This window comes from Globicephala melas, chromosome 20 (genome assembly GCF_963455315.2).
Source record: "Globicephala melas chromosome 20, mGloMel1.2, whole genome shotgun sequence".
Classification (NCBI taxonomy): Eukaryota; Metazoa; Chordata; class Mammalia; order Artiodactyla; family Delphinidae; genus Globicephala; species Globicephala melas.
The window spans coordinates 41,676,139-41,701,186 of NC_083333.1; the positions used below are offsets into that span (position 1 = coordinate 41,676,139).

The window sequence follows — 25,048 nt, forward strand, 5'->3', positions numbered from 1 at the left end:
TCTGGAGGGCCAGGGCAGAGGCAGCGAGGTGTAGATGAAAAACTCTGACTTGAAGTCAGAATTTCTGGGGGGACCCAGCCAGGGGCTGTGCAAGCTACTTAAAACTCCAAGTTTCCTCGCCAGCAAAATCGGGCAAGAGTAAACCCCACAAGCAGCGCGCAGACGCCGAAACAGGCATTGCCATGCGCCAAAGCGATACCATCTGATCTTTGTTTCTCTTGCTATTGAAAGCTCCGTGCGGCCCCAGCGAGGCCTGGGCTGGAGCAGGGGTTAAAAAGAAAACTACAACTCCCAGGAGGCGGCGGGCGGGCCGGCGCTGGGCGGTGACGTAATGGGGGCCGGCGCGGGTCGTTGATTCGGCCGGAGCTGCCAGCGGGGTGGCTGCCGCCGCGGCTTATTACAGCTGCTGGAGCAGCCGCGGCCCTCGCCCCCGGGCACCCCTCCCGGGCCTCGAGCTCCGGCCGCGCACGGTGAGTTCGGACGGGCGGCTTCGGAGTGGCCAAACCGGGAGCCTCCTGGGGCTAGAGGCGGGACGGGAAAGGAGGTGGGGGCTGCTGGGGAGGCGCCCGTGGCTGGAGGGGACCGGGACAGGGTGAGCGGAGGTGGAGGGGGTGCGTCAGCCGAGCGGGGGGCGGGGGGGGGCGTGCATCAGTCGAAGGGATGCCCAAAGGGGAAAGTGCGGGCGGAGGCCCGGGATGGGGCGTAGAAGAGGAGTGCTCGGTCTGGGGGTGGGGGGCGGGGAGAGGCTGGGCTTCGGGGATAAAGGTTTGTTCGCTTCTAGGGCTGGGTGAACGCGTGGGGGTGGAGGTGGGGCTCCGGACCGGGCCAGGCTCCGAGTGCGAGGTCCCAGGCTGGGGAACGGAGCGGAGGCTCCCCACTTCGGCTTGAAGTCCCACTCAGAAAACCCCAACAATAGTGAAAACTCCGCCTCCTCGCTTCACCCTCTCCCCGTGCTAGTGTGGGTTCCCTCCTGTACTCGCCGTTTTTCCATTCCCACCGCCACCCCGAGTCCGGGAGGCAGAGCCGGAGCTGCGAGGTGAACGACTGTGGCCCTGCGGGTTGTGGGGTGGGCGGAATGAAAATGGCACTGTGGCGTGCTGCCGGGGACTCCCCGTTGGGGTCCAGGTTGCAGGCTTTGTGCTTCTCACCCCAGAAGGCGAAAGATTTGCTGCCCTTACTTGGGGGAGAGATTAGGAAGCGCTCACCTGGCTGCTGGCACTGTGGCCTCGGCTTAGGTGTCTGACAGACTGGCTAGGCAGAGATATTTGTATACGGAGCCAGAGAGGAAGGGAGGGAATTAGTAGGAAAGAGTTACCGGCAAGAAAGTAGTTAACAGAACAAAGTTGCTGCAGGCTCTGGTTTGAGGCAGGTTGTGAAACCACATCAGGGACTGACACAGGCAGCCACCTGCCCGCTGCCAGCGGTGGCAGCAGAACTTTTCAGGCTCAGCTGCTGTGCGCCTACTCTCTCTCCAACAGCTTCTTCTCTCCATTTCTCCCCTTCTGGGCCAGGGGAGTTGCTTATTTCACTAGCAGTGGTGATATGTACCCTTAGTCACACAAAAGTCTCAAGAGTGCTTCTTGCTTCCAGTCTTTTTCTTAGTTTATTGACCTCTTCTGTTTTTTTCTTTTTTGGGGGGGGGCCTCTTTTGGGGGGGTGGGCTCCTGAGATGTTTTGTTCTCAGGGCACTTAGTGTTCAGGTTTCAGGAAGAAGCTTCCCAGGGTGTCATTTAAGTCATAGGTCTGGGCCCCTCCTAGACTCATCAGGCTTCTTTGGATGCCCTGATACAGCCAGAAAGGAGTGTAGGATGATCTGGAACTCAGCAAGGCTCTTAGCACTCCTGGACAAAACACTAGGGAGGACTAGAGGTCTAGCTACTCCTACACCCTTGAGGGTCTAGGTTAGGGAGAAGTGGGGAGGGGCAGCAGTGTCTGGTCAACTTGGGGAATTCTTTCTCTCTCCTTCGTCAGTAATGAAGTCCTTCAGAGCCCTCACTTCCTAGCCAAGTCTCCCCGACCACCCTGTCCACCAGGTGGAGGCTTTTGTGCAGTAGGTGTCCCAGGAGCTCTGGTAGGGTAACTGAAGCCCTAAGGCCCTCGGAAGGTAAACACCTGAGCCACTCCTGGTTTTCTGGTTCCTTGGGTTTCTCTTAGGCCCAGTGATCCAGCCTGATGGGTCGAGCTGGTGGGTCCCAGGAGCATCGCTACTTTTGGATGCACCCTGGACCATCTCATGTGTTTGTATGTTGGGAAAGTGTGTTGTGGGTCACATTTCCCCTGAGGTCTTTAAGCTTGGAGCCATCTGAAAGGAGGAAACTTGTTCCCATTATCCTGGAAGTAGGGAACTGATTCTTGAGAATCGGCTCCTTTGCAGACTCTGTGATCCTAGCCAGAGATAGAGGGCAACCGATTCTGAGGGGGTTTGTTGCAGCAGGGTGAGGGAGGTGACCTTCTGGGCACTTCCAGGATGCCCTCATCTGTATCCCCAGGAAAGATGGGGCTGTTATCATGGTGATGACCTTAGGGTCTTTATCAGGCAGGATCTTCCCTCAGCTAGGGAGGAGAGCCAGTACAAAGGTGCCATCTGTCCCCACCTCCTGCTGGTCACAGAGCCCTCAGGGCCCTCAGGGATCTGGGGACAGCTCAGCTCTGGACATGGGGCTGCTCGTTCCCCTCCTTACCTGCATCCAGGAATGCAGCTGGGCTGCGTTGTTTCATGGGCATCAAGGGCAGCCCTCCTGGTTCCTCCTGCTGCAGGGCTTCTGCCCTTAGAGCTGGGCAGGGGAAGGCATGGTGCTAACTTACACCTGGAAACAGGTGCTGGGAAAGGAGGCCCAGGTGACGATGGGTGGGCAGAGAGAAAAGGGGGGGGGTAGGAGAGAGGCCACAGGTGTGGTTTTGTGTCCCTGGGAGAGGTATGTTGATGTGGGCTCCAGCCACCCGTGGGAGCTGTAGGTGTTGGCTGTGTTCTCTATCCTTGCCTCTCCTCTGGTGGGGAAAAGGGCCCTGGTAGTTTGGCAGCAAAATGGGTGGCATCACGAAGGGGTAGCCTGAGTGGCTGCCAAATGGATGAAACATCTGGACGGGTTGTTTTGTGTCACCAAGAAGGCAGCTTCCAGGTCTGGGCAAAGTTCGTCTCTAGTGTGTTTTCTCTTTTCTTCCCTTTCCCTCTCTTTCTACGCTGCCAGTCATACCCAGGATTGGAGAATTAGGGGAGATGGGTAGAAGCAATGACCCCCTAAATATTTTATCCACTACTGACTGTTCTCATCTCCTTTTATTCCTTGTAACGGGAGGGGGGGGGCTCAGGGGTGGAGGTGTCTTATATCAGACCCTCAGCAAGACGGAGTCCAGCAGGGGTTATGCCGAGTGATTCTAAGGGCACAGGCCTCTTCTCCCCTCCCCTGGGCTTCGTGGGAAGAGGACCCTCTGGAGGGTGAGATTGCGGGATGGGCAGTGGTTTCTTGACTCTGGGGCTCCATGCCTCTTGATGACCTATCCACCCAGGCAGTCCCAGTGCCTGGAAGGGCACTGTCCTGATCGGACTATGTGCGGAGCAGCCTGGTGTTCATCCCAACCCAGCAGTGAGAAATGAATAGAGTTAAGTCTACATGGACTTTCTCTGGCCTCCTCGCTTGAGAATCAAAATGGTAGACCTGCTTGGAGTTCTCGGGGAGAGCAGAGCCTCCTTCCCTGCAGGATTTGGAGGGTGTGAGAGGGCAGGGAAAGTGGTGTGACCTGTCTCACCTGTGCTGCTTGTTTGCAGAACGGTGGCAGGAGAGGGGCAGCAGGATGAATGTGGGAACAGCACACAGCGAGGTGAACCCCAACACGCGGGTGATGAACAGCCGTGGCATCTGGCTGTCCTACGTGCTGGCCATCGGGCTCCTCCACGTCGTGCTGCTCAGCATTCCCTTTGTGAGCGTCCCCGTCGTCTGGACCCTCACCAACCTCATCCACAACATGGTGAGGACCTGTTGCTGCCTGCCTTTGCTGGGGCTGGGGAGGATGGGAGCCCGCCAGACCTGGGCCAGACGTCAGGGTGACCTGCTGACGGCACGTGTCAGCAGAGCCCGGACCCCACCCTCTTCTTTCTGCCCCACTCCTCTTTATTGGAATAAAATCTGCAGATAGGTCCACACCTCTAGGATGGGGTGACTTGTGGACCTGGAAGATGGGCCACGGAGAGCTGAACTAAGGGCCCTAAAGAGTCCAGAGGACCCAGGTCCTAGCCTGGGGCAGAAATGCCTCTTTTCCGAGTTAGGATCTCAGAGCATCTTTTCCTCTTGCCCCTCTCTGCTCCCTCGCTGCCTGCTTGCTCCCTGGTATTCTTTTGGTGGGCAAGCAGGGGCCTCGTTCCTTCCCATCTGCTTGCCCCCTGCCAGCTGGCAGGCACAGGGAGCCTAGCCCTGGGCTGGAAGGGTGGCGTCTCCATGCTGGTTCTGTGGCTGACACCTCCCCAGGAGTTCTCCTCATGCCAGGCCTGCCCTCTCACCCGGTGGGTCCCCTTATTTTCTGGCCAGGCTCCCAGCTCCTCCCACCTGACCTCCAGCCCGCATCCCCCTGCCCAGCGGAGGGGGCTGCAGATCGCCAGGAGCCCACGTCTGTGGCTGGGGCGGAGGAGCTGAGCTGGAGGGCCTTCGGCCTTGTGCGTCCTCTAACAAAGGCCCCTCCCTCCAGGGCATGTACATCTTCCTGCACACGGTGAAGGGGACCCCCTTTGAGACCCCAGACCAGGGCAAGGCGAGGCTGCTAACCCACTGGGAGCAGATGGACTATGGAGTGCAGTTCACGGCATCTCGGAAATTCCTGACCATCACACCCATCGTGCTGTGAGTGCCTTAGGGAGAGGGGGACGCCAGCAGGAAGGCCGAGGCCTGGGGGACCCTGGGGCCCTGCAAGGCTTAAACCCCTCGCCAGCTGTGGCTCTTGGCATAGGAATGAGCAAGGGAAGGAAGGTTGGGGTGTGCCTGGGTCTTACACTGGGCTCAGGCTGTGCCTCCCTGGTCCTGTCTTTCCTCGGTTGGGGCTTCCTTCCTGCCAGTGAGTTTGGCCCATGGGCTTGGGGTAGAGCAAGGGGACTGGGTCAGCAGGGGCTTCTTTAGCTGCACAGATCTTGCCACCCTACTTCTGTTCTGGGGGGGTCTTTCCCATAACTCCTCGGCTGTCAGGAATCTGCCTCCCCCGACCAGGGAGTGAGGGAGAAAGGCGTCTTCCAAACAGCGTCTTATACCTGCCCCCCACCTTCCCCACCCAGGTACTTCCTCACCAGCTTCTACACCAAGTACGACCAGATCCATTTCATCCTCAACACTGTGTCCTTGATGAGCGTGCTCATCCCCAAGCTGCCGCAGCTCCATGGAGTCCGGATTTTTGGAATCAATAAGTACTGAGGGTGCAGCCCCTCCCCTGCGTGGGATGGCAGGGGAGGGGTAGGAGCCCGTGCTGCGACGCTGAACACAGAAGGAGCCGCCGGGCACCGCCGGAGCTGGGGGCTGAGCCTCTGCGCCCTAGTTTCCCCCTCACTTCCCACAGTAGCAGACTTGAAGTAGTTTGGGGTGGGCCCCCCCGGGCCCCCCCCCCCGGGGCTCTGACCCCTCCTGATTCTTTTGATCTTTTCCTTTTGCCTCATGGGGGTGCTCCTGGAATGGGCTGGGCTCCTGGGCTGAACACAGACCTATGAGGTTCGGACGAGAGGCCAGGGCAGCCCCCTGCTCGCTTGCGCCTCCTTGGCCTGCTAAAGCACTTTAACCCCCGTGAGCAGGGCAGAGGGAACGGTACAGCTTCTAGTTTGTTTCACTTTAATTCTTAAGTCTTTAGGATGACACTTAGTGTGTGCTTATCTATACGAAAGCAGTTATGTGAGCGTGCCTCATCCCTCTGGGTAGAGAATTGTCTAATTCAAGTCAGACAGCTCCCGTACAGCACCCCCCAGGGTACTAGGTGCGGGTGGGGAGGGTAAGGAGATGTGGGGGGATGGGGCTGAGTGTGCATGGCCTGGTCCCAGAGGTGGGGGGCCAGGGCTGCAGCCTTCTGGCCCTGGTGGAGGTGGGGAGGGGGCTGGGGGCAGGGGTGGGGAGGGTGAATTGAGACTGAAAACAACGGGGCCGCAGAGCAGCGGGGTTTCGTGTAAGATGCGGGGTGGTGGGGGGAACAGACCCAACCTCATTCTTTGGGAAGTGGTCAGGGAAGGGGGCAGTCTTGGAGGGTCACTTACCCACAGCATGGTGGGGGTAATGGGAAGGGAGGCGGCTATGGGTTTGAAGCTCCGGGGTTGGCATGAGGGGGTGGAGATGGGTGGAAGGGGCCTGTGCGTCATCGTAAGCACAGGTCCAGTTTGACGCCCGTCTCTGCAGTGGTGTGAGGGCTGCGGGGACATGGGACAGACATGATGAATGGTGGGGCCCTCCTGCAGCCCTTCACCCGGTAACCTCCTTGTGCAGACTGCGCTGGGGCAGGGCCTCTCGTGTGGCATGCACCTTTGGGGCCATCAGGCCACCTCCAAAGGGGTTTGGTGGGCTTCAGAGTCCCGCATGGTCCCTCTCAAGCGGGACAGTGGCAGGCGCAGGGGGTGACCTGCAGGGGCGGGAAGGAGCCGCCTTCTCCCCTCCCCAGCCTGACTGGGGTCCGTGTTACTTCTGAGAAGGTGTGGGTGCCAGGGCGCTGAGGGAGCGGTGGCAGCGGCGGTGGTGGCGTCACTGGCCCTGTTTTCTGCATCCTGGTCCCCCCAACCCCCGCCCCACGTATCATAAGGAACTTTGACCTCAAAATCTTTCTAAGCAAAGTGTGAATAGGATTTTTACTCCCTTTGTACAGTATTCTGAGAAACACAAATAAAGGACAGTGTGTTCCTATTTCCCCTGAGTTTGGCCTCTGCTTCCTGGAGGGGGCGGAGACGGGGCAGTGTGGAGCATCAGTCTGACCCTCTGCCTGGATGGTGGGAGGGCCCCTGGGACCTCTGCTTTTCCTGCTGCCTCCAGCAGAGCAAGCTGGAGGGGCTGGCGGGGAACTGGCAGAGGCAGTAAGCCGGCCAGAGAGCAGCATTTTGCTCTGGGACTTCGCCTGGCTGGTCCTCAGACAGAACTTACACCTCTGGGCTTCAGCCAGGCTGGGCTGGCAGAGGGATAGCTTGTGACACGGCCAGGGAGGAGGTCAGTTCAGCAATGGCTTCATGTAGAAGGCAGAGCCCCAAGGGGTGCCCAGTCCTTTCCTCTGAATTCCTGCCCTGTTTCACTTGTCTTTCTTGGCTTGGAGGGCTGCATCTCCTCCTGGCCTTTGTGTCTTCAGAGGAATCTTCCTGCTTCCTTCTCCCCACCATAAGCGTGAGTGGGACGGAATAGGACTTACTGAGGCTCACATGGCCAGGAGAGGGAGGAGTCTTTACAGCGCGTTCAGTGCAGTGTCATCTGTGTATATCTATCATCTGTGTATATCTGTCATCTGTGTATATCTGTCATCTGTATATCTGTCATCTGTGTATATCTGTCACCTGTGTATATCTATCATCTGTGTATATCATCTGTGTATGTCTATCATCTATCTCCCACCTGCTCCCTGGGTCCAGGAGGAGGGAAGGGTTGGTTTCTTACCTTTGGCCTGTCTGCCTCCACCCCAGCTATAATGTGGCTTATCTAAAAGCCTGACAGGTGGGGCACTTAGCTTTCCAGTTTTTTTTGTTTTTTTTTTCAATTCCCGTATTATAATTTCCTGAGACACAGTGGCCAGGAACTATGCAGAGATCTTACACAGAGGGGACTCTTTCAACCTCCATTTTTGGTGAGTAGCTGAGGACAAAAAAAGAGGGTGGCCCCTGAGATGGACTGTGGGCCCTGGGCACAGCCTTTCCATATACCCAGATGAATTCCTAGGTGGGGAATGAGTGGAGAGTTGGCCACCATGATGGGGGCAGGGGCAGAGAAGGGAGCATGGGTGAGTAGGTGCCTGGGCTAGCCAGAAGGGACTTAGGGGAAGTTGGCCAGGAAGACTGTGAGGGGTGATCTGCCTCAGGAGGGTGACAGAGGAGCCTGAAGAAAGGGAAGGAGATGCGGAATGATTGACGGAAGGGGAAAGAGTAAGAAGGATTTGGAGGAAAGAGAGCCCGAAGGGTCCAACGTGGTGGGGACACAAGAGCTGCTGCTGAACAGAAATGGGGGAGGAGCAGCTGTGTCAGGCTGGCCCCGTGGTGGGCCTGTGGAGCGTCCCGCAGGGCAGGCAAGACGGAGACAAAAGTAGACCAGGAGAGGGTGAAGGGGAGAGTGGGTGGAGGGAGATGCCCCAGGCGGGGTTTTGGGACTCATTTTATTTTACCAATTATAAGGGGACCCTTCAGAAGTTGACCAGAAACTGAGGAGACAGGACTTGGGGGTGGGGGGCTGTCCAGAGCACCTAGCTCCAAGCCACTCTTGAGTACAAAGGTAGAGCACTACTTTTTCTCTTTTGTTTCCTTCTGAGGCCAGTTTATGACCATCTCACTGGGAAATGGTTGGTAGGGGCAACATCCAACTGCCTTGCAGAACAGGAAAGGGGGGGTGGCCCAGGGGTCAGAGCGAAGCGAGTCATCTGTTGGGGTTGGTAATGTGAGGTCCGGCAGTCATGCCCCTCATCTCTTCCTGGGTCCTCTTCATCAGCACTGGTGAGGGTCTGGCTGGGGATGGTGAGCCTACCTTCCCACCCATCAGGCCCCTCTGAGCAAGGGGCAACTCTGCTGTGGGAGATGCAGAAAACAGATCTCGCTTTCCTTCTGGGCAATCACCACTCCAGCTTTCCTCCAGAAAGTTTCCACAAGGGGCAGAGGAGAATCCAGCATTTGTGATGGCCATCCCACCTTAGTGTGTAGTGACCACCACACCTTCTGGGAACAGGGAAGGCAAACCGTTCTGGTTGGCCTAGAACTTTTGGATCTTTCTTGACCCCAAGCTGCCAAAGGTAGAAGATTTCAAAACCTGAACTAATATTTCCCTCCCCCAAACTGCAATGGGCTTCCTTTTCCCAGTTGGTCCAGGCACCATGCTCGCGGTATTTGAGAAAATTGCAAGAGCTGTGGTCCAACACGTGGACGCTGGTGGGGATATGATCGCTGTCAGAAGCCTCATTGATGCTGACAGATTCCACAGCTTCTATCTGGTGAAGGAGAGGAGACGTTTCTTTGGATACCAATATGATAAGAGAGACCTCACCCTGTAGGACATCCTGGAGATGGACAAGGGTGAAGGGCTGTTTGATAAGCTGGTTCCTGGGCTCCAAGGTCCGTATGAGGTGGGTGAGGGACTTTGTCTACGCCTACGCTACCCCACTGTCAACACCCCATTGCTATCAATGAGGTCAGCCAGTCAAAAAAGGAACCGTGGTATTTGTATGTACACGTCCATACACCTCAATTAAAGAAATGTACGGGAGAGCTGCATGGGGAGAAGGGAATAGGGGAAATGGAAGTTTATTTTTATTGGAAACTCTTCTTTAATAGTCGTCTTTCCTATTTTTTTCCTTTGTAAACAATTCGCTTTTAAATTAGCTGAGGTCTTCTCATGTGTTTATAATGTTTATCATTTAAATGGATAATTAAATGGAGGCAGTTAGCTTAGTGGTTAGGAAAGGACTCAGGCTTTAGAACTGGGGGCATCTGCCTTCGAAACCTGGCTCTGCCACACTTACCAGCTGGGTGACCTCTGGACAAGTGGTTTCATCTAAGTTTGTTTCCTCGTCTATCAACTGAAGAAGACTGTTGCAAGAATCAAAAGAGATAAATTACATAAATCATTTACCACAGTGCATGCAAGAAGGAGCATTCAATAAAAGTTCGCCTCAGTCATTCTACTGGTGGCGGTTATTATTATTATCCCTTCCTGTTCCTGGAGATCATGGCTGAATGGGAAGTCGCTGGTGAGCAGAGCTCCCTTAAGGGCTCAAAGGCCTCAGTAGAGAAGTCTGTTCCATCCCCCTGCTTCCAAGCTCAGCGACTCCTGGGGTTTCTTGGGTTTCAGAAGCCCCAGGATAGGTGTTGATGAACCCTCACTTGGAGAATTATTGCAGCATCTCACGCCTCATGGTGAGGAGTTTTACAGCTCCGACATCTCTGCCAAAGCCCATTTGGGTCTCACCGAGAGATGGAAAAGAGTTCTAACACCACCACTGTATAGTTTTAGAGCACCTGCCACGTGCCTGGTACTGCTGTTATGTGACCAAGTGCAGTGCACAGAATGCTCTGAGGTGGTGGGCTTTTCCACAAGTGGGGTTTAAGTAAGCAAGGGACTTTGGGAAATTTTCAGATTAGTATTTTTCAAAGACTCTGAGTCAATTCTCTGAAACGAGAATTGCCAAGAGTCAATTTACTAAAAGCTAATTCTCAAAAAAAAAAAAAAAAGACAAGTTCACTGGAAGCAGAAGAAAACTTTAAAGCAAGACTAGAATGTTTTGCAATGATCATCTTACTCCCCAGGGGGCAGGGGCAAGTTTAATTATGGAAAAAAAAATTTGACTAAGTCAGTTAACTTGCTTTAAGGGAAAGTCTATCTGTTTGCATAAAAAAATTCAGAGGGAGAGATGAAACCAAACTAAAAAAGTCCTTAAGAATGAGGTGAACTGGTCATTTAAATTGATTTTCAGCAACTTGGCCTGCTCCCTTTTCAAACAGATTATTATTTTTTTAACTAGATGGTGTACATCGTTTTTTTTTTTTTTTTAATTAACTAAAGTCCATACTTTATTCAGATTTCCTTGGTTTTTATCTAGTGTCCCATTTCTGTTCCAGGATCCCATCCAGGACATCATGTTACATGTAGTTGTCACGTCTCCTTTGGCTCCTCTTTGACTTGCCTTGTTTTTGATGGCCTTGACATTTTTTTTTTTTTGTGTGGTACGCAGGGCTCTCACTGTTGTGGCCTCTCCCGTTGCGGGGCACAGGCTCCGGATGCGCAGGCTCAGCGGCCATGGCTCACGGGCCCAGCCGCTCCGCGGCATGTGGGATCCTCCCGGACCGGGGCACGAACCCGTGTCCCCTGCATCTGCAGGCGGACTCTCAACCACTGCGCCACCAGGGAAGCCGCCTTGACAGTTTTGAGCAGTAGTGGTCAGGCATATTGTAGGACACCCCTCTGATTGGAATTTGTCTGATTTTTTTCTTATGGATAGACCTAGGTAATGGGTTTGGGGGAGGAAGACTGCAGAGGTAAAGTGCTGTCCCCATCACATCATATCAAGGTTATGTACTATCAACATGACTTATCACTGTTGATGTTGACCTTGGTCAGCTGGCTGAGGTACTGCCTGTCAGGTTTCTCCACTGTCAAGTTACTCTTTCCCCCTGCCCCTCCTCCATACCGTTTTATTGATTGGTTGATTGATTGCTACACCGTGTGGCTTGCAGGATCTTAGTTCCCTGACCCAAGGATTGAACCCATGCCCCCTGCAGTGGAAGCCCAGAGTCCTAACAACTGGACCGCCAGGGAATTCCCCCATACTGTATTCTTTGTGTGCATAAGGTTTGATTTTTCTTTCTCTCTGATAAAGTACCCACGAACTTTTACGTTACTCAAGAAACAATTGGGCCCTGAGACATTAGCGTCCCACACACAGGACTGATTTCAGGCACTATTTCTAGGTCTGTCATATTTCCACCAGTTTCAAAATGCATTTCTTCTCTGTAAATCTGGCCCTGCCCCCCAAATCCAGCAGTAGAAGTTCTCCCTGCTCTGTAGGCTCAGAACTGGGAGGTCTGAGAGAAGGGCACTCAGCCTGGCAGCATCTCCACATATGCTCCACTAACTCCAGGGCAGCAACTGACTTGGAGTCCACGCCCTTATGCAAGGCCGGGCAGAGTCCACTTGGGTGGGCAACTTTCCAGACTTGCCTCACTTTACACATGCACAGTGCACACAAACACAGAGACTGAACTCTGCTTAACTTTTATTTCCTAAAGTTCAGGGCCTCCTAATTCTTTCACTTTACTTTTCCTTGTCTCATTTCAGCCTCTCAAATAGTTATATAGGACTAGCTCACATTTACTGAACATTTAGTATGTGTGCCAGGCACTTTGTTAAGTGCTTAACTGCATTAGTTTATTAATTTCCTCAAGCACGGGAAGTAGGTACTATTAATATTTCTCCTTCTATAGAGACTTCCCTGGTGGTGCAGTGGTTAAGACAACGAGCTTCCATTGCAGGGGTCATGGGTTCGATCCCTGGTCGGGGAACTAAGGTCCCACATGCCGCAGGCCGTAGCCAAAAAAAAAAAAAAATTCTCCTTCTATAGATGAGGAAACAGATTCAGAGGTGATGTGACTTATCCAAGGTCATTTGGTAAGAAGGTGGCAGAGTGGGCTCCAGGCATGATGACTTCTGGTGAGAACAGCATTGGCTGGAGAGCCACAACTGGAAGAATTCCTCAGAAGGGAAGGGGATCGTGGAGGGGAGCCCAGGACGGGGTGCACCAGGGAGGATTTTCTAGAGAGAGATCTTTTTTTTTTTTTTTAACATCTTTATTGGGGTATAATTGCTTTACAATGGTGTGTTTGTTTCTAGAGAGAGATCTTTTGGGGTCAGCCTCAATGTGACGTTTACCTTTCTCTTTCCAGGTCAAAAGGTTAAGTCCCAAGTTATGGACAGCGTAGACTCAAAGGGAAGTTTGACAGTGAAATTACCCAAAGAAAAAACACTTGACGTGGGAATAACATTCTCCAGGTCCCCAGAGCAGGGCATCGAGTTATCAAAGACCTGGATACTCCAGAAATTCCTGGATTCCCTTAAGAACAAGTGAGGCTGGTTGCGGGCAGCAAGGGGGAGGGAGGGAGAGAGGGAGAAGCCCATTTTGGGCACCAAGGGCATCTGAGGTGGGGGGCCCCTGGCTGGTGCAGCCTCCCACTCCCTACTCCCAGCTCTCCCCGCCCCACTCCTTCACTCAAGCATGCCCTCCTCTTCTCCACCCTCAGGAAGCCTTCTCATTCTTCCAGGATCAGCCTCCAGGAGCCCTTCTTCTGAGGTCCTCAATTCACTCATTTCCCTGCTGTCCTCCGGGGTGATTGATTACTTGGGCTTGGACCAAAACTGGCTGGTTTCAAGAGGCCACACTCTCCTCTGTTTTCCTATACTGTGCTGCTCAAATCTGTGTTTTGTGCCTGTTTCACTCTGCCTTGCGGCAAGCCAGTGGTTTCCATGTTCCCTCCCCTCACTGCACTCAGAACAACTTGTGACCAGGGACTGACTTTACTAACCTCTCTGTTTATCCCCAGCACATGGTAAGTACTTGGTAAGAGAGCTGAAGTGAAGCCCAATGAAATCAAAGCACCCCCGTCGAACATTTCCTGCACAGGAAGTACCACCGGCCCACCCCACCAGGGTGGCACCAATCAAGTGCCACAGAAGTTCTGATAGCTGAGGGCATGGTCCTTCCAAGGGACTTAGAGGGATATCACCAGCCTTCCTCCTCGGCAGTCATGTTGTGGTCGGTATTGGTGTCTTCTTCCCTAGCTGCAATTGTTGGAAAGTGTGGATGGGTCGGGGGAAGGGGCCCCACCACTCTGCTGGGCTAGCCCTCCCTGAGCACGGTGGATGCCTTTTGTTTTTCCTTTTTAATTAAAAACTGAAAGCCTTGCAGTGAAATTGTACTGGTCCTTTGATCTACCCCTACCCACCATGGTATTGCTGGGGAGGGGGCTTCTGCAGTTTTTCTGAGGGAACTCCATTTTTCTAGCATGCCTGTTGTTTCTAGAGTGAAGCTATGTGGAATGTGTAAATAGAGTTGTTGGGGGAGGGTAGGTAGAGGAACATCTGCTCAGGCAAGGATGTAGGACTTTCTTGGGGGTCTTTTGGTTGCAAATACCAGAAGTTCCATCAGGTAGGGAGGGAGGGAGGTTTATACATACATTTATATTTGGCTGCTTGGGGTCTTAGTTGCGGCATGCATGCGGGATCTAGTTCCCTGACCAGGGATTGAACCCAGGCCCCCTGCATTGGGAGCGTGGAGTCTTAACTGCTGGACCACCAGGGAAGTCCCCCATCAGGCTGTTTTAAGTCACCAAATGAATTTCTTTATGGAATCAGAGATGCCTCATGGACCCCCAAGGGTGGACAATTCAACCAGGCCCCAGAGACCAGTGCAGGGAGCTGGAGCCCCTTCTCAGAGAAGCGGGTATTGTGGACTGGGCAGATACCTATCGCAGTGCCGTGGGAAGGGCACAAGCTTTGGACTCATACAGACTGGGGTTTGTATCCCAGTTATACACTTATTAGCTGTGTGAACTTGAACCATTCACGACCTGTCTCTAAGCCTCAATTTCGTCATATGAAAAATGGATGCAATTCTGCCTACATCATAGTGGGGCAGTGAGGGTTAAATGAAATGACGCGTGAAGTATCTCACAGCGCTGGTACACTGTAATCTTTCAGAAATGCTAGCGGGTTCTCTTCCCATTTGCACCCCGTTCCCGCCCACGGTGGGTAAAGTGAACTGGGACAGGGGTGCTGTGGTCTTCCGGCCTCAGAGGCACTTAATCTCAAATAGAAACGAGCTGCTGGAGAGGGAGAAATGTCCCTGGGAGGTGGGGCCCCTCTCATTGCCCCTTTACTCCCTCCAGAAAGCTGAAGAGGAAACTGACCCCTATGTTCCAATCAATCCAGGCAATGAGAGAAGACCTTTATCTAGTGACGGAAACTCTGAAGACGACAAAGACTGTAATCCTGAAAAGTGAAAAGCAATATATTTTTTGGGACCCGATGAAATGTTTTGGCCTCCGACATGAACACAAGATTAGGATCCTGGGAGGTGGGGACTGTGGGAGAGCCAGCTCGGCTCACCCACTGCAGGTCAGGGGCTGCCAGCCCAGCCGCCGCACTCTTCAGCTCTTCCTTTAGACCTCTCTGAGCAGTCTTGCCTGCTCCTTGGCCTTCTTACGACTTCTCCTCTTGCCCCAAAAAAGTCTGTGTGGCATCACTCAGCCTCTCCCCTGTTACTCTCTAGTGGTGCTCTGTCTTCATTTGCTTCATAGCGCTTCCCACGGTTCATAGTTACTCGGGTGTTTTTTGATTGTTCGTTGCCTTCCTCCCTTTCCAGGAGGCAGGAGGGCAGGAGCCACGATGCCTGGAACAAAACGGGCATGTTTTGTCCTCTATAATTTTTTTTTTTTTTGGCCACGCCACGCGGCTTGCAGGATCTTAGTTCTCTGACCAGGGATCGAACCCGGGCCCCTGGCAGTGAAAGCGCCAGGTCCTAACCACTGGATGGCCAGGGAATTCCCCATAAATATTTGTTGAATGAAGTGGAAACAACATGAGTTTTGGGGTCAGATGCCCGTTCAAATTTCAGCTCTACTGCTGTGAAACGGGCTCATCTGCTGACCCTCTCAGAGCCTCGGTTCTCTCATCTGTAAAATGAGGATAAAAATTACCTCCCAGGATTGTTTGGGAGATCAGGCAAGATAACTATGTCAAGCACTTAGGGATCAATCAACCTGAGCTCCTTTTTCCTAGCACCAAACGGAAGTGAGCATCACCCCTCAGAAGGTCCTGGGCTATCGAGTAAAGCAGCTAGTCTTCCCCAACGCAGAAAGTATGGGTAAGCAAGGCCTGGTGGGGCGGGGTGGATGGGGGAGCCTGAACACATGAGTAGGGTGGGGGTTGATTCAGCTGGGATCTGTGTCAGCCTGGAGGGGCCCTGGTGAGCTGGAAGGTGGGGGGAAGTTCCAGGGAATGAGAAGAAGGGTGATGAAGGGTCCTTGCTCAGACACCACTGACCCAGGGTTTGCCCCAGCATGACACTAATTCTTCCCTTAACTCCCATCTCTCTCCCAGTATTTTTTTTTCTGTTGGAGGGCAGGGTGGGAAGGTTGGGGAGAAAGAGGACCTTACAGAGAGAGAACTGAGCTTTCTTTTTTAAAATCAATTTTTTATTTTTTAATTTAATTTTTAAAATTATTTTTGGCTGCATTGGGTCTTCATTGCTGCACGCGGGCCCTCTCTAGTTGCTGAGAGCGGGGGCTGCTCTTCGTTGCGGTGCGTGAGCTTCTTATTACAGAGCACAGGCTCTAGGCATGGGGGCCCCAGTAGTTGTGGCTCGTGGCTCTAGAGCGCAGGCTCAGTAGTTGTGGTGCACGGGGCTTAGTTGCTCTGCGGCAGGTGGGATCCTCCCGGACCAGTGTTACGAACCCGTGTCCCCTGCATTGGCAGGTGGATTCTTAACCACTGTGCCACCAGGGAAGTCCCAGAACGGAGCTTTTTGATAACTGGTCTTTCTCTCTTTCTCTTTTTACAAACTGGTTTAGGTATTAGGTTTTCTCGGGCAGAAAAGAAAAATCCTTTCCAGAAGGTGAGTGAGCTTCTGGGCCTCCTGTTCATCATTCCAGAATGGGCAAGGATACTATTTTTAAAAAGAGGATAACAAATGGCCTGGGATTATAGAGTTCTTAGTGCTAAGAATGTAATAGGATGCACCCAGGTGGGAACTGTGGTAAAGGCAGGAGAAAAATCTGCCTGTTGGAGAAGTAGGTTGGATTGCATGTTGACCTAGGGTTTCCAGGCTCCGCCAACTTTGACTTGCTCTGTGCAGGTCAGTGTGCTGGATCCTGGGCTCACAGCCCTTACTGAAGGGTTACTGGCCTAGGAAGCACACTTGAATTGTCTGGCCAGTTCTCACACAATAGCACTAGAACTGAAAGGAGCACTGGACTAGGAGTCAGACGGTCTCAGGGCCTAGTCCTGGCTCTGCCGCTCACTAGCTCTACAGCCTCCTGAGCCATGGTTATGCTGACGTTAAAATGAACTAGGGGGTTTCCCTGGTGGCGCAGTGGTTGAGAGTCCGCCTGCCGATGCAGGGGACACGGGTTCGTGCCCTGGTCTGGGAAGATCCCACATGCCACGGAGCAGCTGGGCCCGTGAGCCATGGCCGCTGAGCCTGCGCGTCCGGAGCCTGTGCTTCGCAACGGGAGAGGCCACAACGGTGAGAGGCCCGCGTACCGCAAAAGAAAAAAACTAGGATTAGACCAGGAGATCCCTATGATTCTGAATGTGGCTTCCTCTGGAATTTCAGAGTCTTTCCCTGAATCCAATAAGGGTTGTTACTACCTAAAAGGCCTTGTGAAGGAGTAGCGAGAAGTCTAGATGGAGCAGAAAATTCAAGAAAAATTTCTGGAAGTTGTAAAAGTTTCAGTTTCAGTCCTGGCAAGGTCTTGCTAGCTCAAAAGAGACTACAGTGCCATAACAGAGGAGTCAGGGGATAGATTCCAGTTCCTGCCCTGATCCAGATTTGCTGAGCGGCCCTCTCTGGGCTTCCATTTCTCCTTCAATCATCCAGGCATAATCCTATGCCTGCCTATCTCTGAGGGTGTAGGAAGGGGTCTGTAAATATAGTGCTTTGTCATTTACACACAATGATGAGGATGCAGGCTCCCTGGCATGGGCAGTGAGGGCTCAGAGTCCAGAATTGAAAACTTCCACCACTGGGACAAGAAGGTCTGCAGGTGGGTGGAGGTGACCTGAAAACTCTCTGAGATTATTCTTCCTCTGCAGAGAAAGATGGCGGTTCATCTTGGTTAGGTAAGGATGGAAGCCAGCTGTGTTCAGGGTAGCTACACTCCTCACTCTTGAGCCCTCTGCCCTCAAGAAGTGCAGCTCAGGTGGGGCAGCTGAGTGTGTGTGAGTGTGTGTGCATATGTGTGTGTGGCAGTGGAGCTCGTTGGGAGGAGAAGGGTAGGACAGTGCCCAAAGCAGGTTTCAACTTCAGTCTGGAGAGTGCATCTGTCTCCTCTAAACACAGTGATTCTCATGGGTTGTAGACATCACCTGGGGGGAACTTTAAAAGTAGTGATACCTGAGTCCCACCTCTAGAAATTCTGACTTAAGTGATCTGGGGGTGTGGCCTGGTCTGGGCATCGGGTCTGGGCACTCCCCAGGGGATTCTCATGCACAGTCAAGGCTGAGAACCACTGCTCTAACTTCCTCTAAATCCTCAGTACTCCTGCTGGGGCCCAAAGCTTGCACTTTGAATGGAAAGGACGACATAAGCTTTGATTTCCTGCAGATGGAGAAGAATTGGGGGTTGGTATAAGACTGAGGGTGAGTTGGGGAGGTGGAAGTGGGGTCAGCGGGAGGCAATGCTGGTGGGCGTCTGGGAAGAAGGATGCTTTAACAGGAAAAGAGTAGAAGAAGGGAGTATACAGAGAGGTGGTCTCCAGAAGAAAGATAGATAAAGAATGGGGTCTCGGGGGCCTTGGTAATGGAGATTGCTAGGCTAGGTGGGTGGGGTTCTTAATTTCTGCCTCTACTGGGAAGTCCTTGAGTTTGGAGGATTTCCCAAGCGTGAAGGAGAGGATGCAGGACATGGTGCGAGTCCTCCAGAATCTGAGGAGCGAAAAGAGGTGCTAAGCTGCTTCACCAAGTGCCTCAGCAAGGATGAAGAGCTGCAGGATCTAGAGCGAAGAATAAGAGGCCCAAGGAAGAACTGGGGCAGAGAGAGGGAGGAGCCAGTGGGGAGACAACCTGCTATAATGGGACTGGGCTTATCTCCCCCATCTCCTGGTCCTAGGTGTCTGAGGTCCGGCGCTCCGGGGAGCTACAGATGGAAGGCCCAGCAGGTTCTGTCATGCAGCCTTTTTAACGCTGCTGGAATCTTTTTTTTTTTTTTGAAACAATGAATTTTATTTTTTTTTATACAGCGGTTTCTTATTGGTTATCTACTTTATACATATTAGTGTATACATGTCAATCCCGATCTCCCAATTCATCCCCCCCCCCCCCGCTTTCCCCTCTTGGTGTCCATATGTTTGTTCTCTACATCTGTGTCTCGATTTCTGCCTTGCAAACACGTTCATCTGTACCATTTTTCTAGATTCCACATTTATGCGTTAATATACGATATTTGTTTTTCTCTTTCTGACTTACTTCACTCTGTATGACAGTCTCTAGGTCCATCCACGTCTCTACAAATGACCCAATTTCGTTCCTTTTTATGGCTGAGTAATATTCCATTGTATATACGCTGCTGGGATCTTGATAGAGGAGCACACAGGAGCCATTTCGGATTTCTTGGATGACTTGATGGGTGAGGAGGGGTTTGGATGTAAGCTGGTGTGGAGGAAATGCTGAGCAGAGGGGCCTGTGGGGAATCAAATCTTGGGAGGAAGGGGGTATACACTGCCTTTTACATTTTGTGAGGCATAGAACTTCCCACTTCAGACACTAGCCATCTTTCCCAGGCCAGGGATTGAGGGACAGCCTCCTCTTCCCCTACGACCTCCTGCAGGCTAAGAGGAAAGCAGGAGCCCTTTGGAAGACCCTCCATCTAGCGCTCCTTGGGGCTCTCTGGAACTTCTGATGCTTGTCCCAGCTCTCACCAGACAGTGAAGTCCCGTCCCACTATGTGCCTCGCCTCTCTACCAGCCACCCTCCTTTTTGCCCCCTGAGCTGTCTGAGGAGGGGCAGCTTGTTGCTGAGGCCCTAGTTAAGGGGACCCTGCCCCTTTTGAAGGACAAGGTAAGACAGCTTGGGCTGAGGGCCCAGGTCCTAGTGGAAGTGAATGCCTGTGCTCTCAAGGATCCAGAAGTCCCAGTGACCAGTCCCTTCCTACTTCATAGTCCTCTGCCAGCTGTCTATGCAGCTGGTTTGTGGCAATTCCCCGGATATATAGTTTCCAGGACAATTTAGGATGGGCTTTTTAGGCTCTGTTGCTTGCCTATGGGCAAGAAAGGGGGTTGGAGAACTGTTAGTCCCAGGAGGGCAGCTGGCCCCATCGTGACGGATCAGCAGCGCCTGTCACTATGTTGAGAGTTTGAGGGTCTCCAGGCAAGAGTGCCGTGGTGGATTGCTACGTCTGCCATGGGCTCAGGATGAAGGAGTGCGGCCAAATATTTGCCATTTCTGGCATATTTCCTTGTTTCTAGATTTTACAGTCTGGTGGGTTTCCTTCCAGGTGGAGCCTATCCTGGAGCAGAACCAGGGTGAGCAGCCCCGTGACGTGGGCTGTGACCCTGAGGCACGGACTCTGTGCCCTCTACGTTGTTGTCTCCATCCTGCTGCAGCTGGGTGAGAATTCTACCTCTGTGTCTTCCTAATACCGTGTCAGCTCTTTTTTAAAAATAACTTTATTTATTTATTATTTATTTTTGGCTACGTTGGGTCTTCGTTGCTGTGCGCGGGCTTTCTTTAGTTGGGGCGAGCGGGGGCTACTCTTAGTTGCGGTGCGCGAGCTTCTCACTGCAGTGGCTTCTCTTGTTGCGAAGCACGGGCTCTAGACGTGCAGGCTTCAGTAGTTGTGGCACATGGGCTCAGTAGTTGTGGCTCGCGGGCTCTAGGGCGCAGGCTCAGTAGTTGTGGCACACGGGCTTAGTTGCTCTGCGGCATGTGGGATCTTTCCAGACCAGGGCTCGAACCCGTGTCCCCTGCATTGGCAGGCGGATTCTTAACCACTGCGCCACCAGGGAAGTCCCTCCTGTCAGCTCTTTAACATTCTCCCCACAAGCCTCTGGGTGCTCCCCTCCCCAGTCCATTCTCACCATCCCTATTCCCAATCACCAGAATGATGTCTTTAAAACAAGCCGCTATTTTTTGATACATCCCATTCACCATGATAATGTCCAAAAATCAGCCTGGATTGTATGATTAAAAGTGGCAGATTGATCATATTAATTTCCTCTCCCTCTTGAAATCTCACTAAATGACAATAAAGCGATGGAAAAGATAGAAACCCACAAGAATAAAGAGAATTAGGCAGCAGATAAGGGATTTCAACACATCTTTGGAAGCAAGGAAGCAATTATAGGAGTGCAAGCTAGGAGGCATGGGACTGAGGGATGCGTAGGAGTGTAGGAGGAGACTGCTGGTTTTCATCATAAGCCTTTTAGTTCTATGTAACATTTTTCAAGACAATGTAATTAAAAGCAAAAGAAATATATATTTGTTGTAAAGCATTTCAGATATTTCTCAAAGTCAAAGGTAAAGGTACCCCGTGATCTCCCTTCTCCCTTTAATATAACCACTATTAACATTTTGGGGTATGTGAACATTTTTTCTATGGAGCAGTTTTAAAAATGGTAACTTAAACATTAAACTAGGAATGCTATAGCATACATTTGTTTTGTATCTATCTTTTGAACTAGTCACTTTTACATTTAAATTTGTAAAAATATTATATGCAACAGGAACTCTCATAAGTGCTGTCAGAGGGTAGCTTGGTCCACCACTTTGGAAAACTGTTTACCAGTATCTACTAAAGCTAAACATATACCTATGACTCAGCAACTCCACTTCCTTGGCATATACCCAAGAGAAATGAATGCACGTGTTCACCATAAGATTGCATGTACAGAAACGTTAAAATAAGAGCCCTAAGCTGAAAACTATTCAAATGTCCAATAATATTAGTATGGATACATATATTGAGGTACACTTATGCAATAAAAGGGAACAAATTACTGCTACACATAACAACATGGATGGTTCTCACAGACAGAATGCTGAGCCAGTGAAGCCAACACAAAAACACATGGGTCTTCCGAGAAGTAGGTGCCAAAATGGAATCAGATATGCAAGGGACTTAATAGGGGGAAAGCCCATGAAGAATAAAGGGAGGGAGCAGGAATCGGCATGGCAAACCTTCAAATCACAATGAAGGTCTAAAACTTGGGAATGGAGAGGAGGAGGGAAGGACTCAGTAGGAAGGGTCTCGGGTGGCAGCACAGTCTGAGGGTCTCAGCCAAGCCGACCCGAGCAAAGGTGGTCTGCCGGAGGGCTCCCCATCAGGCAGAAGGGCCAGGCTCCAGTACCTCATACTCAGCTTTTGGCTGGATGTAGCCCCGGGGAGCTGGGGCTCAGAAGACAGATCTACAGCGGGGTAGGCTAGAGGTTCTTGGTCAACTCTGCTTCCCACAGCAGGTTCTCCTAAAGAAAATCTGGGTGGTACCCTCCATGGCCACCACAATACTGTATGATTCCATTTATATGAGGCCCAAGAACAGGCAAAACCAAGCAATAGGGGTAGAAAGTCACAATAGTGGTTATCTTAGTGGGGACAGTAGTGACTGGGAAGGGGCATGAGGGAATCTTCTGGCTGGAAATATATCAAGATTCACTGAGCTAACATTTAAGATCAGTATATGTTACTGTAAGTGTATTATATTCAATACATCAATAAAAGTCTTAAAAAAACACACAGTATATAACTCCATGTAAATGAAGTGAAAAACAAGCAAAACTACATGATGGTGGTAGATGTCAGAATAGTGGTTATCTCTGGGGCTTCCCTGGTGGCACAGTAGTTAAGACTCTGTGCTCCCAATGCTGGGGGCCCGGGTTTGATCCCTGGTCAGGGAACTAGATCCCACATGCATGCTGCAGCCAAGAGTTCACATGCCACAAATAAGGAGTCCACATGCCGTAACTAAGGAGCCCTCGAGCCGCAACTAAGGAGCCTGCCTGCCACAACTAAGACCCAGTGCAGCCAAAAAAAAAAGAAAAAAAATAGTGGTTATCTCAGTGGGTGCAGTATTGCCTGGCAAGGGGCATGAGGGAATTTTCTGGGGCACTGGACATATTTTATATCTTGATCTGGATAGTGGTTACATGGATGTGTAACCATGTTTACATGTGTAAACATTTATTAAGCTAAACACTTAAGATCTGCACACTTTACTGTGAGTTTTTAGCTCAATAAAAACTTTAAAAACATAATATGTGCACATGAGGACATATTTGAACAGTACAGAAGAATATAAACAAATTAAGTAAAAGTTTCCTTTCAAACCCCTGAACCCTATAACCTAGTCCCACTTCCTTGAGACACCCATATTAACAGTTCTAGTTTTTATTACAACTAAACATGATATTCTTATATTTATTCTTGATTTATTAATTTTATTTATTTTTTAAAGGTTTTTTCTTCTTTTTTTGGTTGCATTGGGTCTTTATTTTTATTTTTTTATTTTTTTTTTATTTTTTGTGGTACGCGGGCCTCTCACTGTTGTGGCCCCTCCTGCCGCGGAGCACAGGCTCCGGACGCGCAGGCCCAGCGGCCATGGCTCACAGGCCCAGCCGCTCCGCGGCATGTGGGATCTTCCCGGACCAGGGCACGAACCCGTGTCCCCTGCATTGGCAGGCGGACTCTCAACCACTGCGCCACCAGGGAAGCCCTTTAATTTTTAAAAATTTGTTTTTTGACGTAAGGTAGATAGCTAGTGGGAAGCAGCCGCACAGCACAGGGAGATCAACTCGGTGCTTTGTGACCGCCTGGAGGGGTGGGATAGGGAGGGTGGGAGGGAGGGAGACGCAAGAGGGAAGAGATATGGGAACATATGCATATATATAACTGATTCATTTTGTTGTAAAGCAGAAACTAACACACCATTGTAAAGCAATTATACTCCAATAAAGATGTAAAACAAAAATTTTGTTTTTTGGCTGTGTTGGGTCTTTGTTGCTGCACGTGGGCTTTCTCTAGTTGCAGCGAGTGGGGGCTACTCTTCGTTGTGGTGTGCAGGCTTCTCCTTGCCATGGCTTCTCTTGTTGCGGAGCACAAGCTCTAGGTGTGTGGGCTTCAGTAGTTGTGGCACGCAGGCTCAGCAGTTGCAGCGTGCGGGCTCCAGTAGTTGTGGCGTGCAGGCTCAGTAGTTGTGGCTCGCGGGCTTAGTTGCTCCACGGCATGTGGGATCTTCCTGGACCAGGGATCAAACCCGTGTCCCCTGCATTAGCAGGCGGATTCTTAACCACTGCACCATCAGGAAATTCCCTGCATCAGGTCTTAGTTGCGGCATGCAGGATCTTCCTTGAGGCATGCGGGATCTTTCGTTGTGTCGTGCGGGCTTCTCTCTAGTTGTGGTGTGCAGGTTTTCTCTATCTAGTTGTGGTGTGTGGGCTCCAGGGCACGTGGGCTCTGTAGTTGTGGCACACGGGCTTAGTTGCCCCACGGCATGTGGGATCTTAGTTCCCCGAGCAGGGATGGAACCTGAGTCCCCTGCATTGGAAGGTGGATCTTTACCACTGGACCACGAGGGAAGTCCCTTGATTTATTAATTTTATTTTATTTATTGTTTTTTTTAAGATTTTTTTTTTTGATGTGGACTTTTTTTTTTTTTTTTTTTTTGTGGTACGCGGGCCTCTCACTGTTGCGGCCTCTCCTGTTGCGGAGCACAGGCTCCGGACGTGCAGGCTCAGCGGCCATGGCTCACGGGCCCAGCTGCTCCGCGGCATGTGGGATCTTCCCGGACCGGGGCACGAACCCGCGTCCCCTGCATCGACAGGCGGACTCTCAACCACTGCGCCACCAGGGGAGCCCGGTCAACTGATTTTTGACAAAGGAGCAAAGGCAATTCAATGGAGGAAGGATAGTCTTTTCAACAAATGGTGCTGGAGCCATCCATATGCAAAGAACATGAAACTATATAATTTCTAGAATTCAACAGGAGCAAACCTCGATGACCTTGGGCTTGGTAATGAGTTTTTAGGTATGACACCAAAAGCATGATCCATGGGAAAAAAATTGGTAAATTGAATTTTACTAAAATTAAAAACTTCTGCTTAGTGAAAGACACTGTGAGAAGAATGAGGAGACAAGCCACAAAATGGGGGAAAATATTTGCAAAACACATATCCGATAAAGAACTTGTATCTAAAATATACAAAGAACTCTTAGAACTCAACAATAAGAATGACTAATCCAATAAAAAAAAAATGGAGAAAGATCTGGACAGTAGATATACACATGACAAATAACATATGAAAAGATGCTCAGACCAGATGTCATTAGGGGATTTAAAACTAAAATGACAATGAAATATCACTATATACCTGTTAGAACGGCCAAAATCAAAAACACTGAAAATACCAAAAGCTGGTGAGGATGAGGAACAACAAGAAACACATCCATTGCTGGTGGAAATATAAAATGGGAGACCAACTGGGGACACGGTTTGGCAATTTCTTACAAAACTAAACATAATTTTACTATACAATCCAGCAGACATGCTCCTTCGTATTTACGCAATTGATTTGAAAACTTAGGCCCATACAAAAACCTGTACACAAATATTTATAGCAACTTTATTCATAATCACCAAAAACTGGAAGCAACCAAGATG

General features: G+C 51.2%; 2 protein-coding genes across 2 annotated transcripts; both read left to right on the forward strand.

Annotated features, from left to right (window-relative positions):
- The first annotated feature begins 332 nt into the window (after nt 1-332).
- Nucleotides 333-6,857, forward strand: ORMDL3 (ORMDL sphingolipid biosynthesis regulator 3). Its single transcript, XM_030839748.2, has 4 exons — nt 333-470; nt 3,767-3,966; nt 4,681-4,832; nt 5,258-6,857. The coding sequence occupies exons 2-4, from the start codon at nt 3,793-3,795 to the stop codon at nt 5,391-5,393; spliced, it is 462 nt and encodes a 153-aa protein (XP_030695608.1). The 5' UTR covers nt 333-470; nt 3,767-3,792; the 3' UTR covers nt 5,394-6,857.
- A 2,149-nt stretch (nt 6,858-9,006) lies between these two features.
- GSDMB (gasdermin B) lies at nt 9,007-20,032 on the forward strand. The gene is given in 12 exon segments (XM_060291239.1): nt 9,007-9,244; nt 12,569-12,746; nt 14,567-14,736; nt 15,457-15,543; nt 17,493-17,514; nt 18,245-18,321; nt 18,324-18,402; nt 18,507-18,556; nt 18,940-19,021; nt 19,382-19,454; nt 19,891-19,958; nt 19,960-20,032. Coding segments are annotated over 12 exon segments (1,197 nt in total).
- The last annotated feature ends 5,016 nt before the right edge of the window (nt 20,033-25,048 follow it).

What these genes read in the sequence shown, in the direction of transcription:
- ORMDL3 (XM_030839748.2), top strand. Translation starts at nt 3,793, where the DNA reads ATGAATGTGGGAACAGCACACAGCGAGGTGAACCCCAACACGCGGGTG. An exon ending in CCAACCTCATCCACAACATG is followed by an intron (nt 3,967 to 4,680) that starts GTGAGGACCTGT and finishes CCCTCCCTCCAG; the next exon opens with GGCATGTACATCTTCCTGCA. An exon ending in ACCATCACACCCATCGTGCT is followed by an intron (nt 4,833 to 5,257) that starts GTGAGTGCCTTA and finishes TTCCCCACCCAG; the next exon opens with GTACTTCCTCACCAGCTTCT.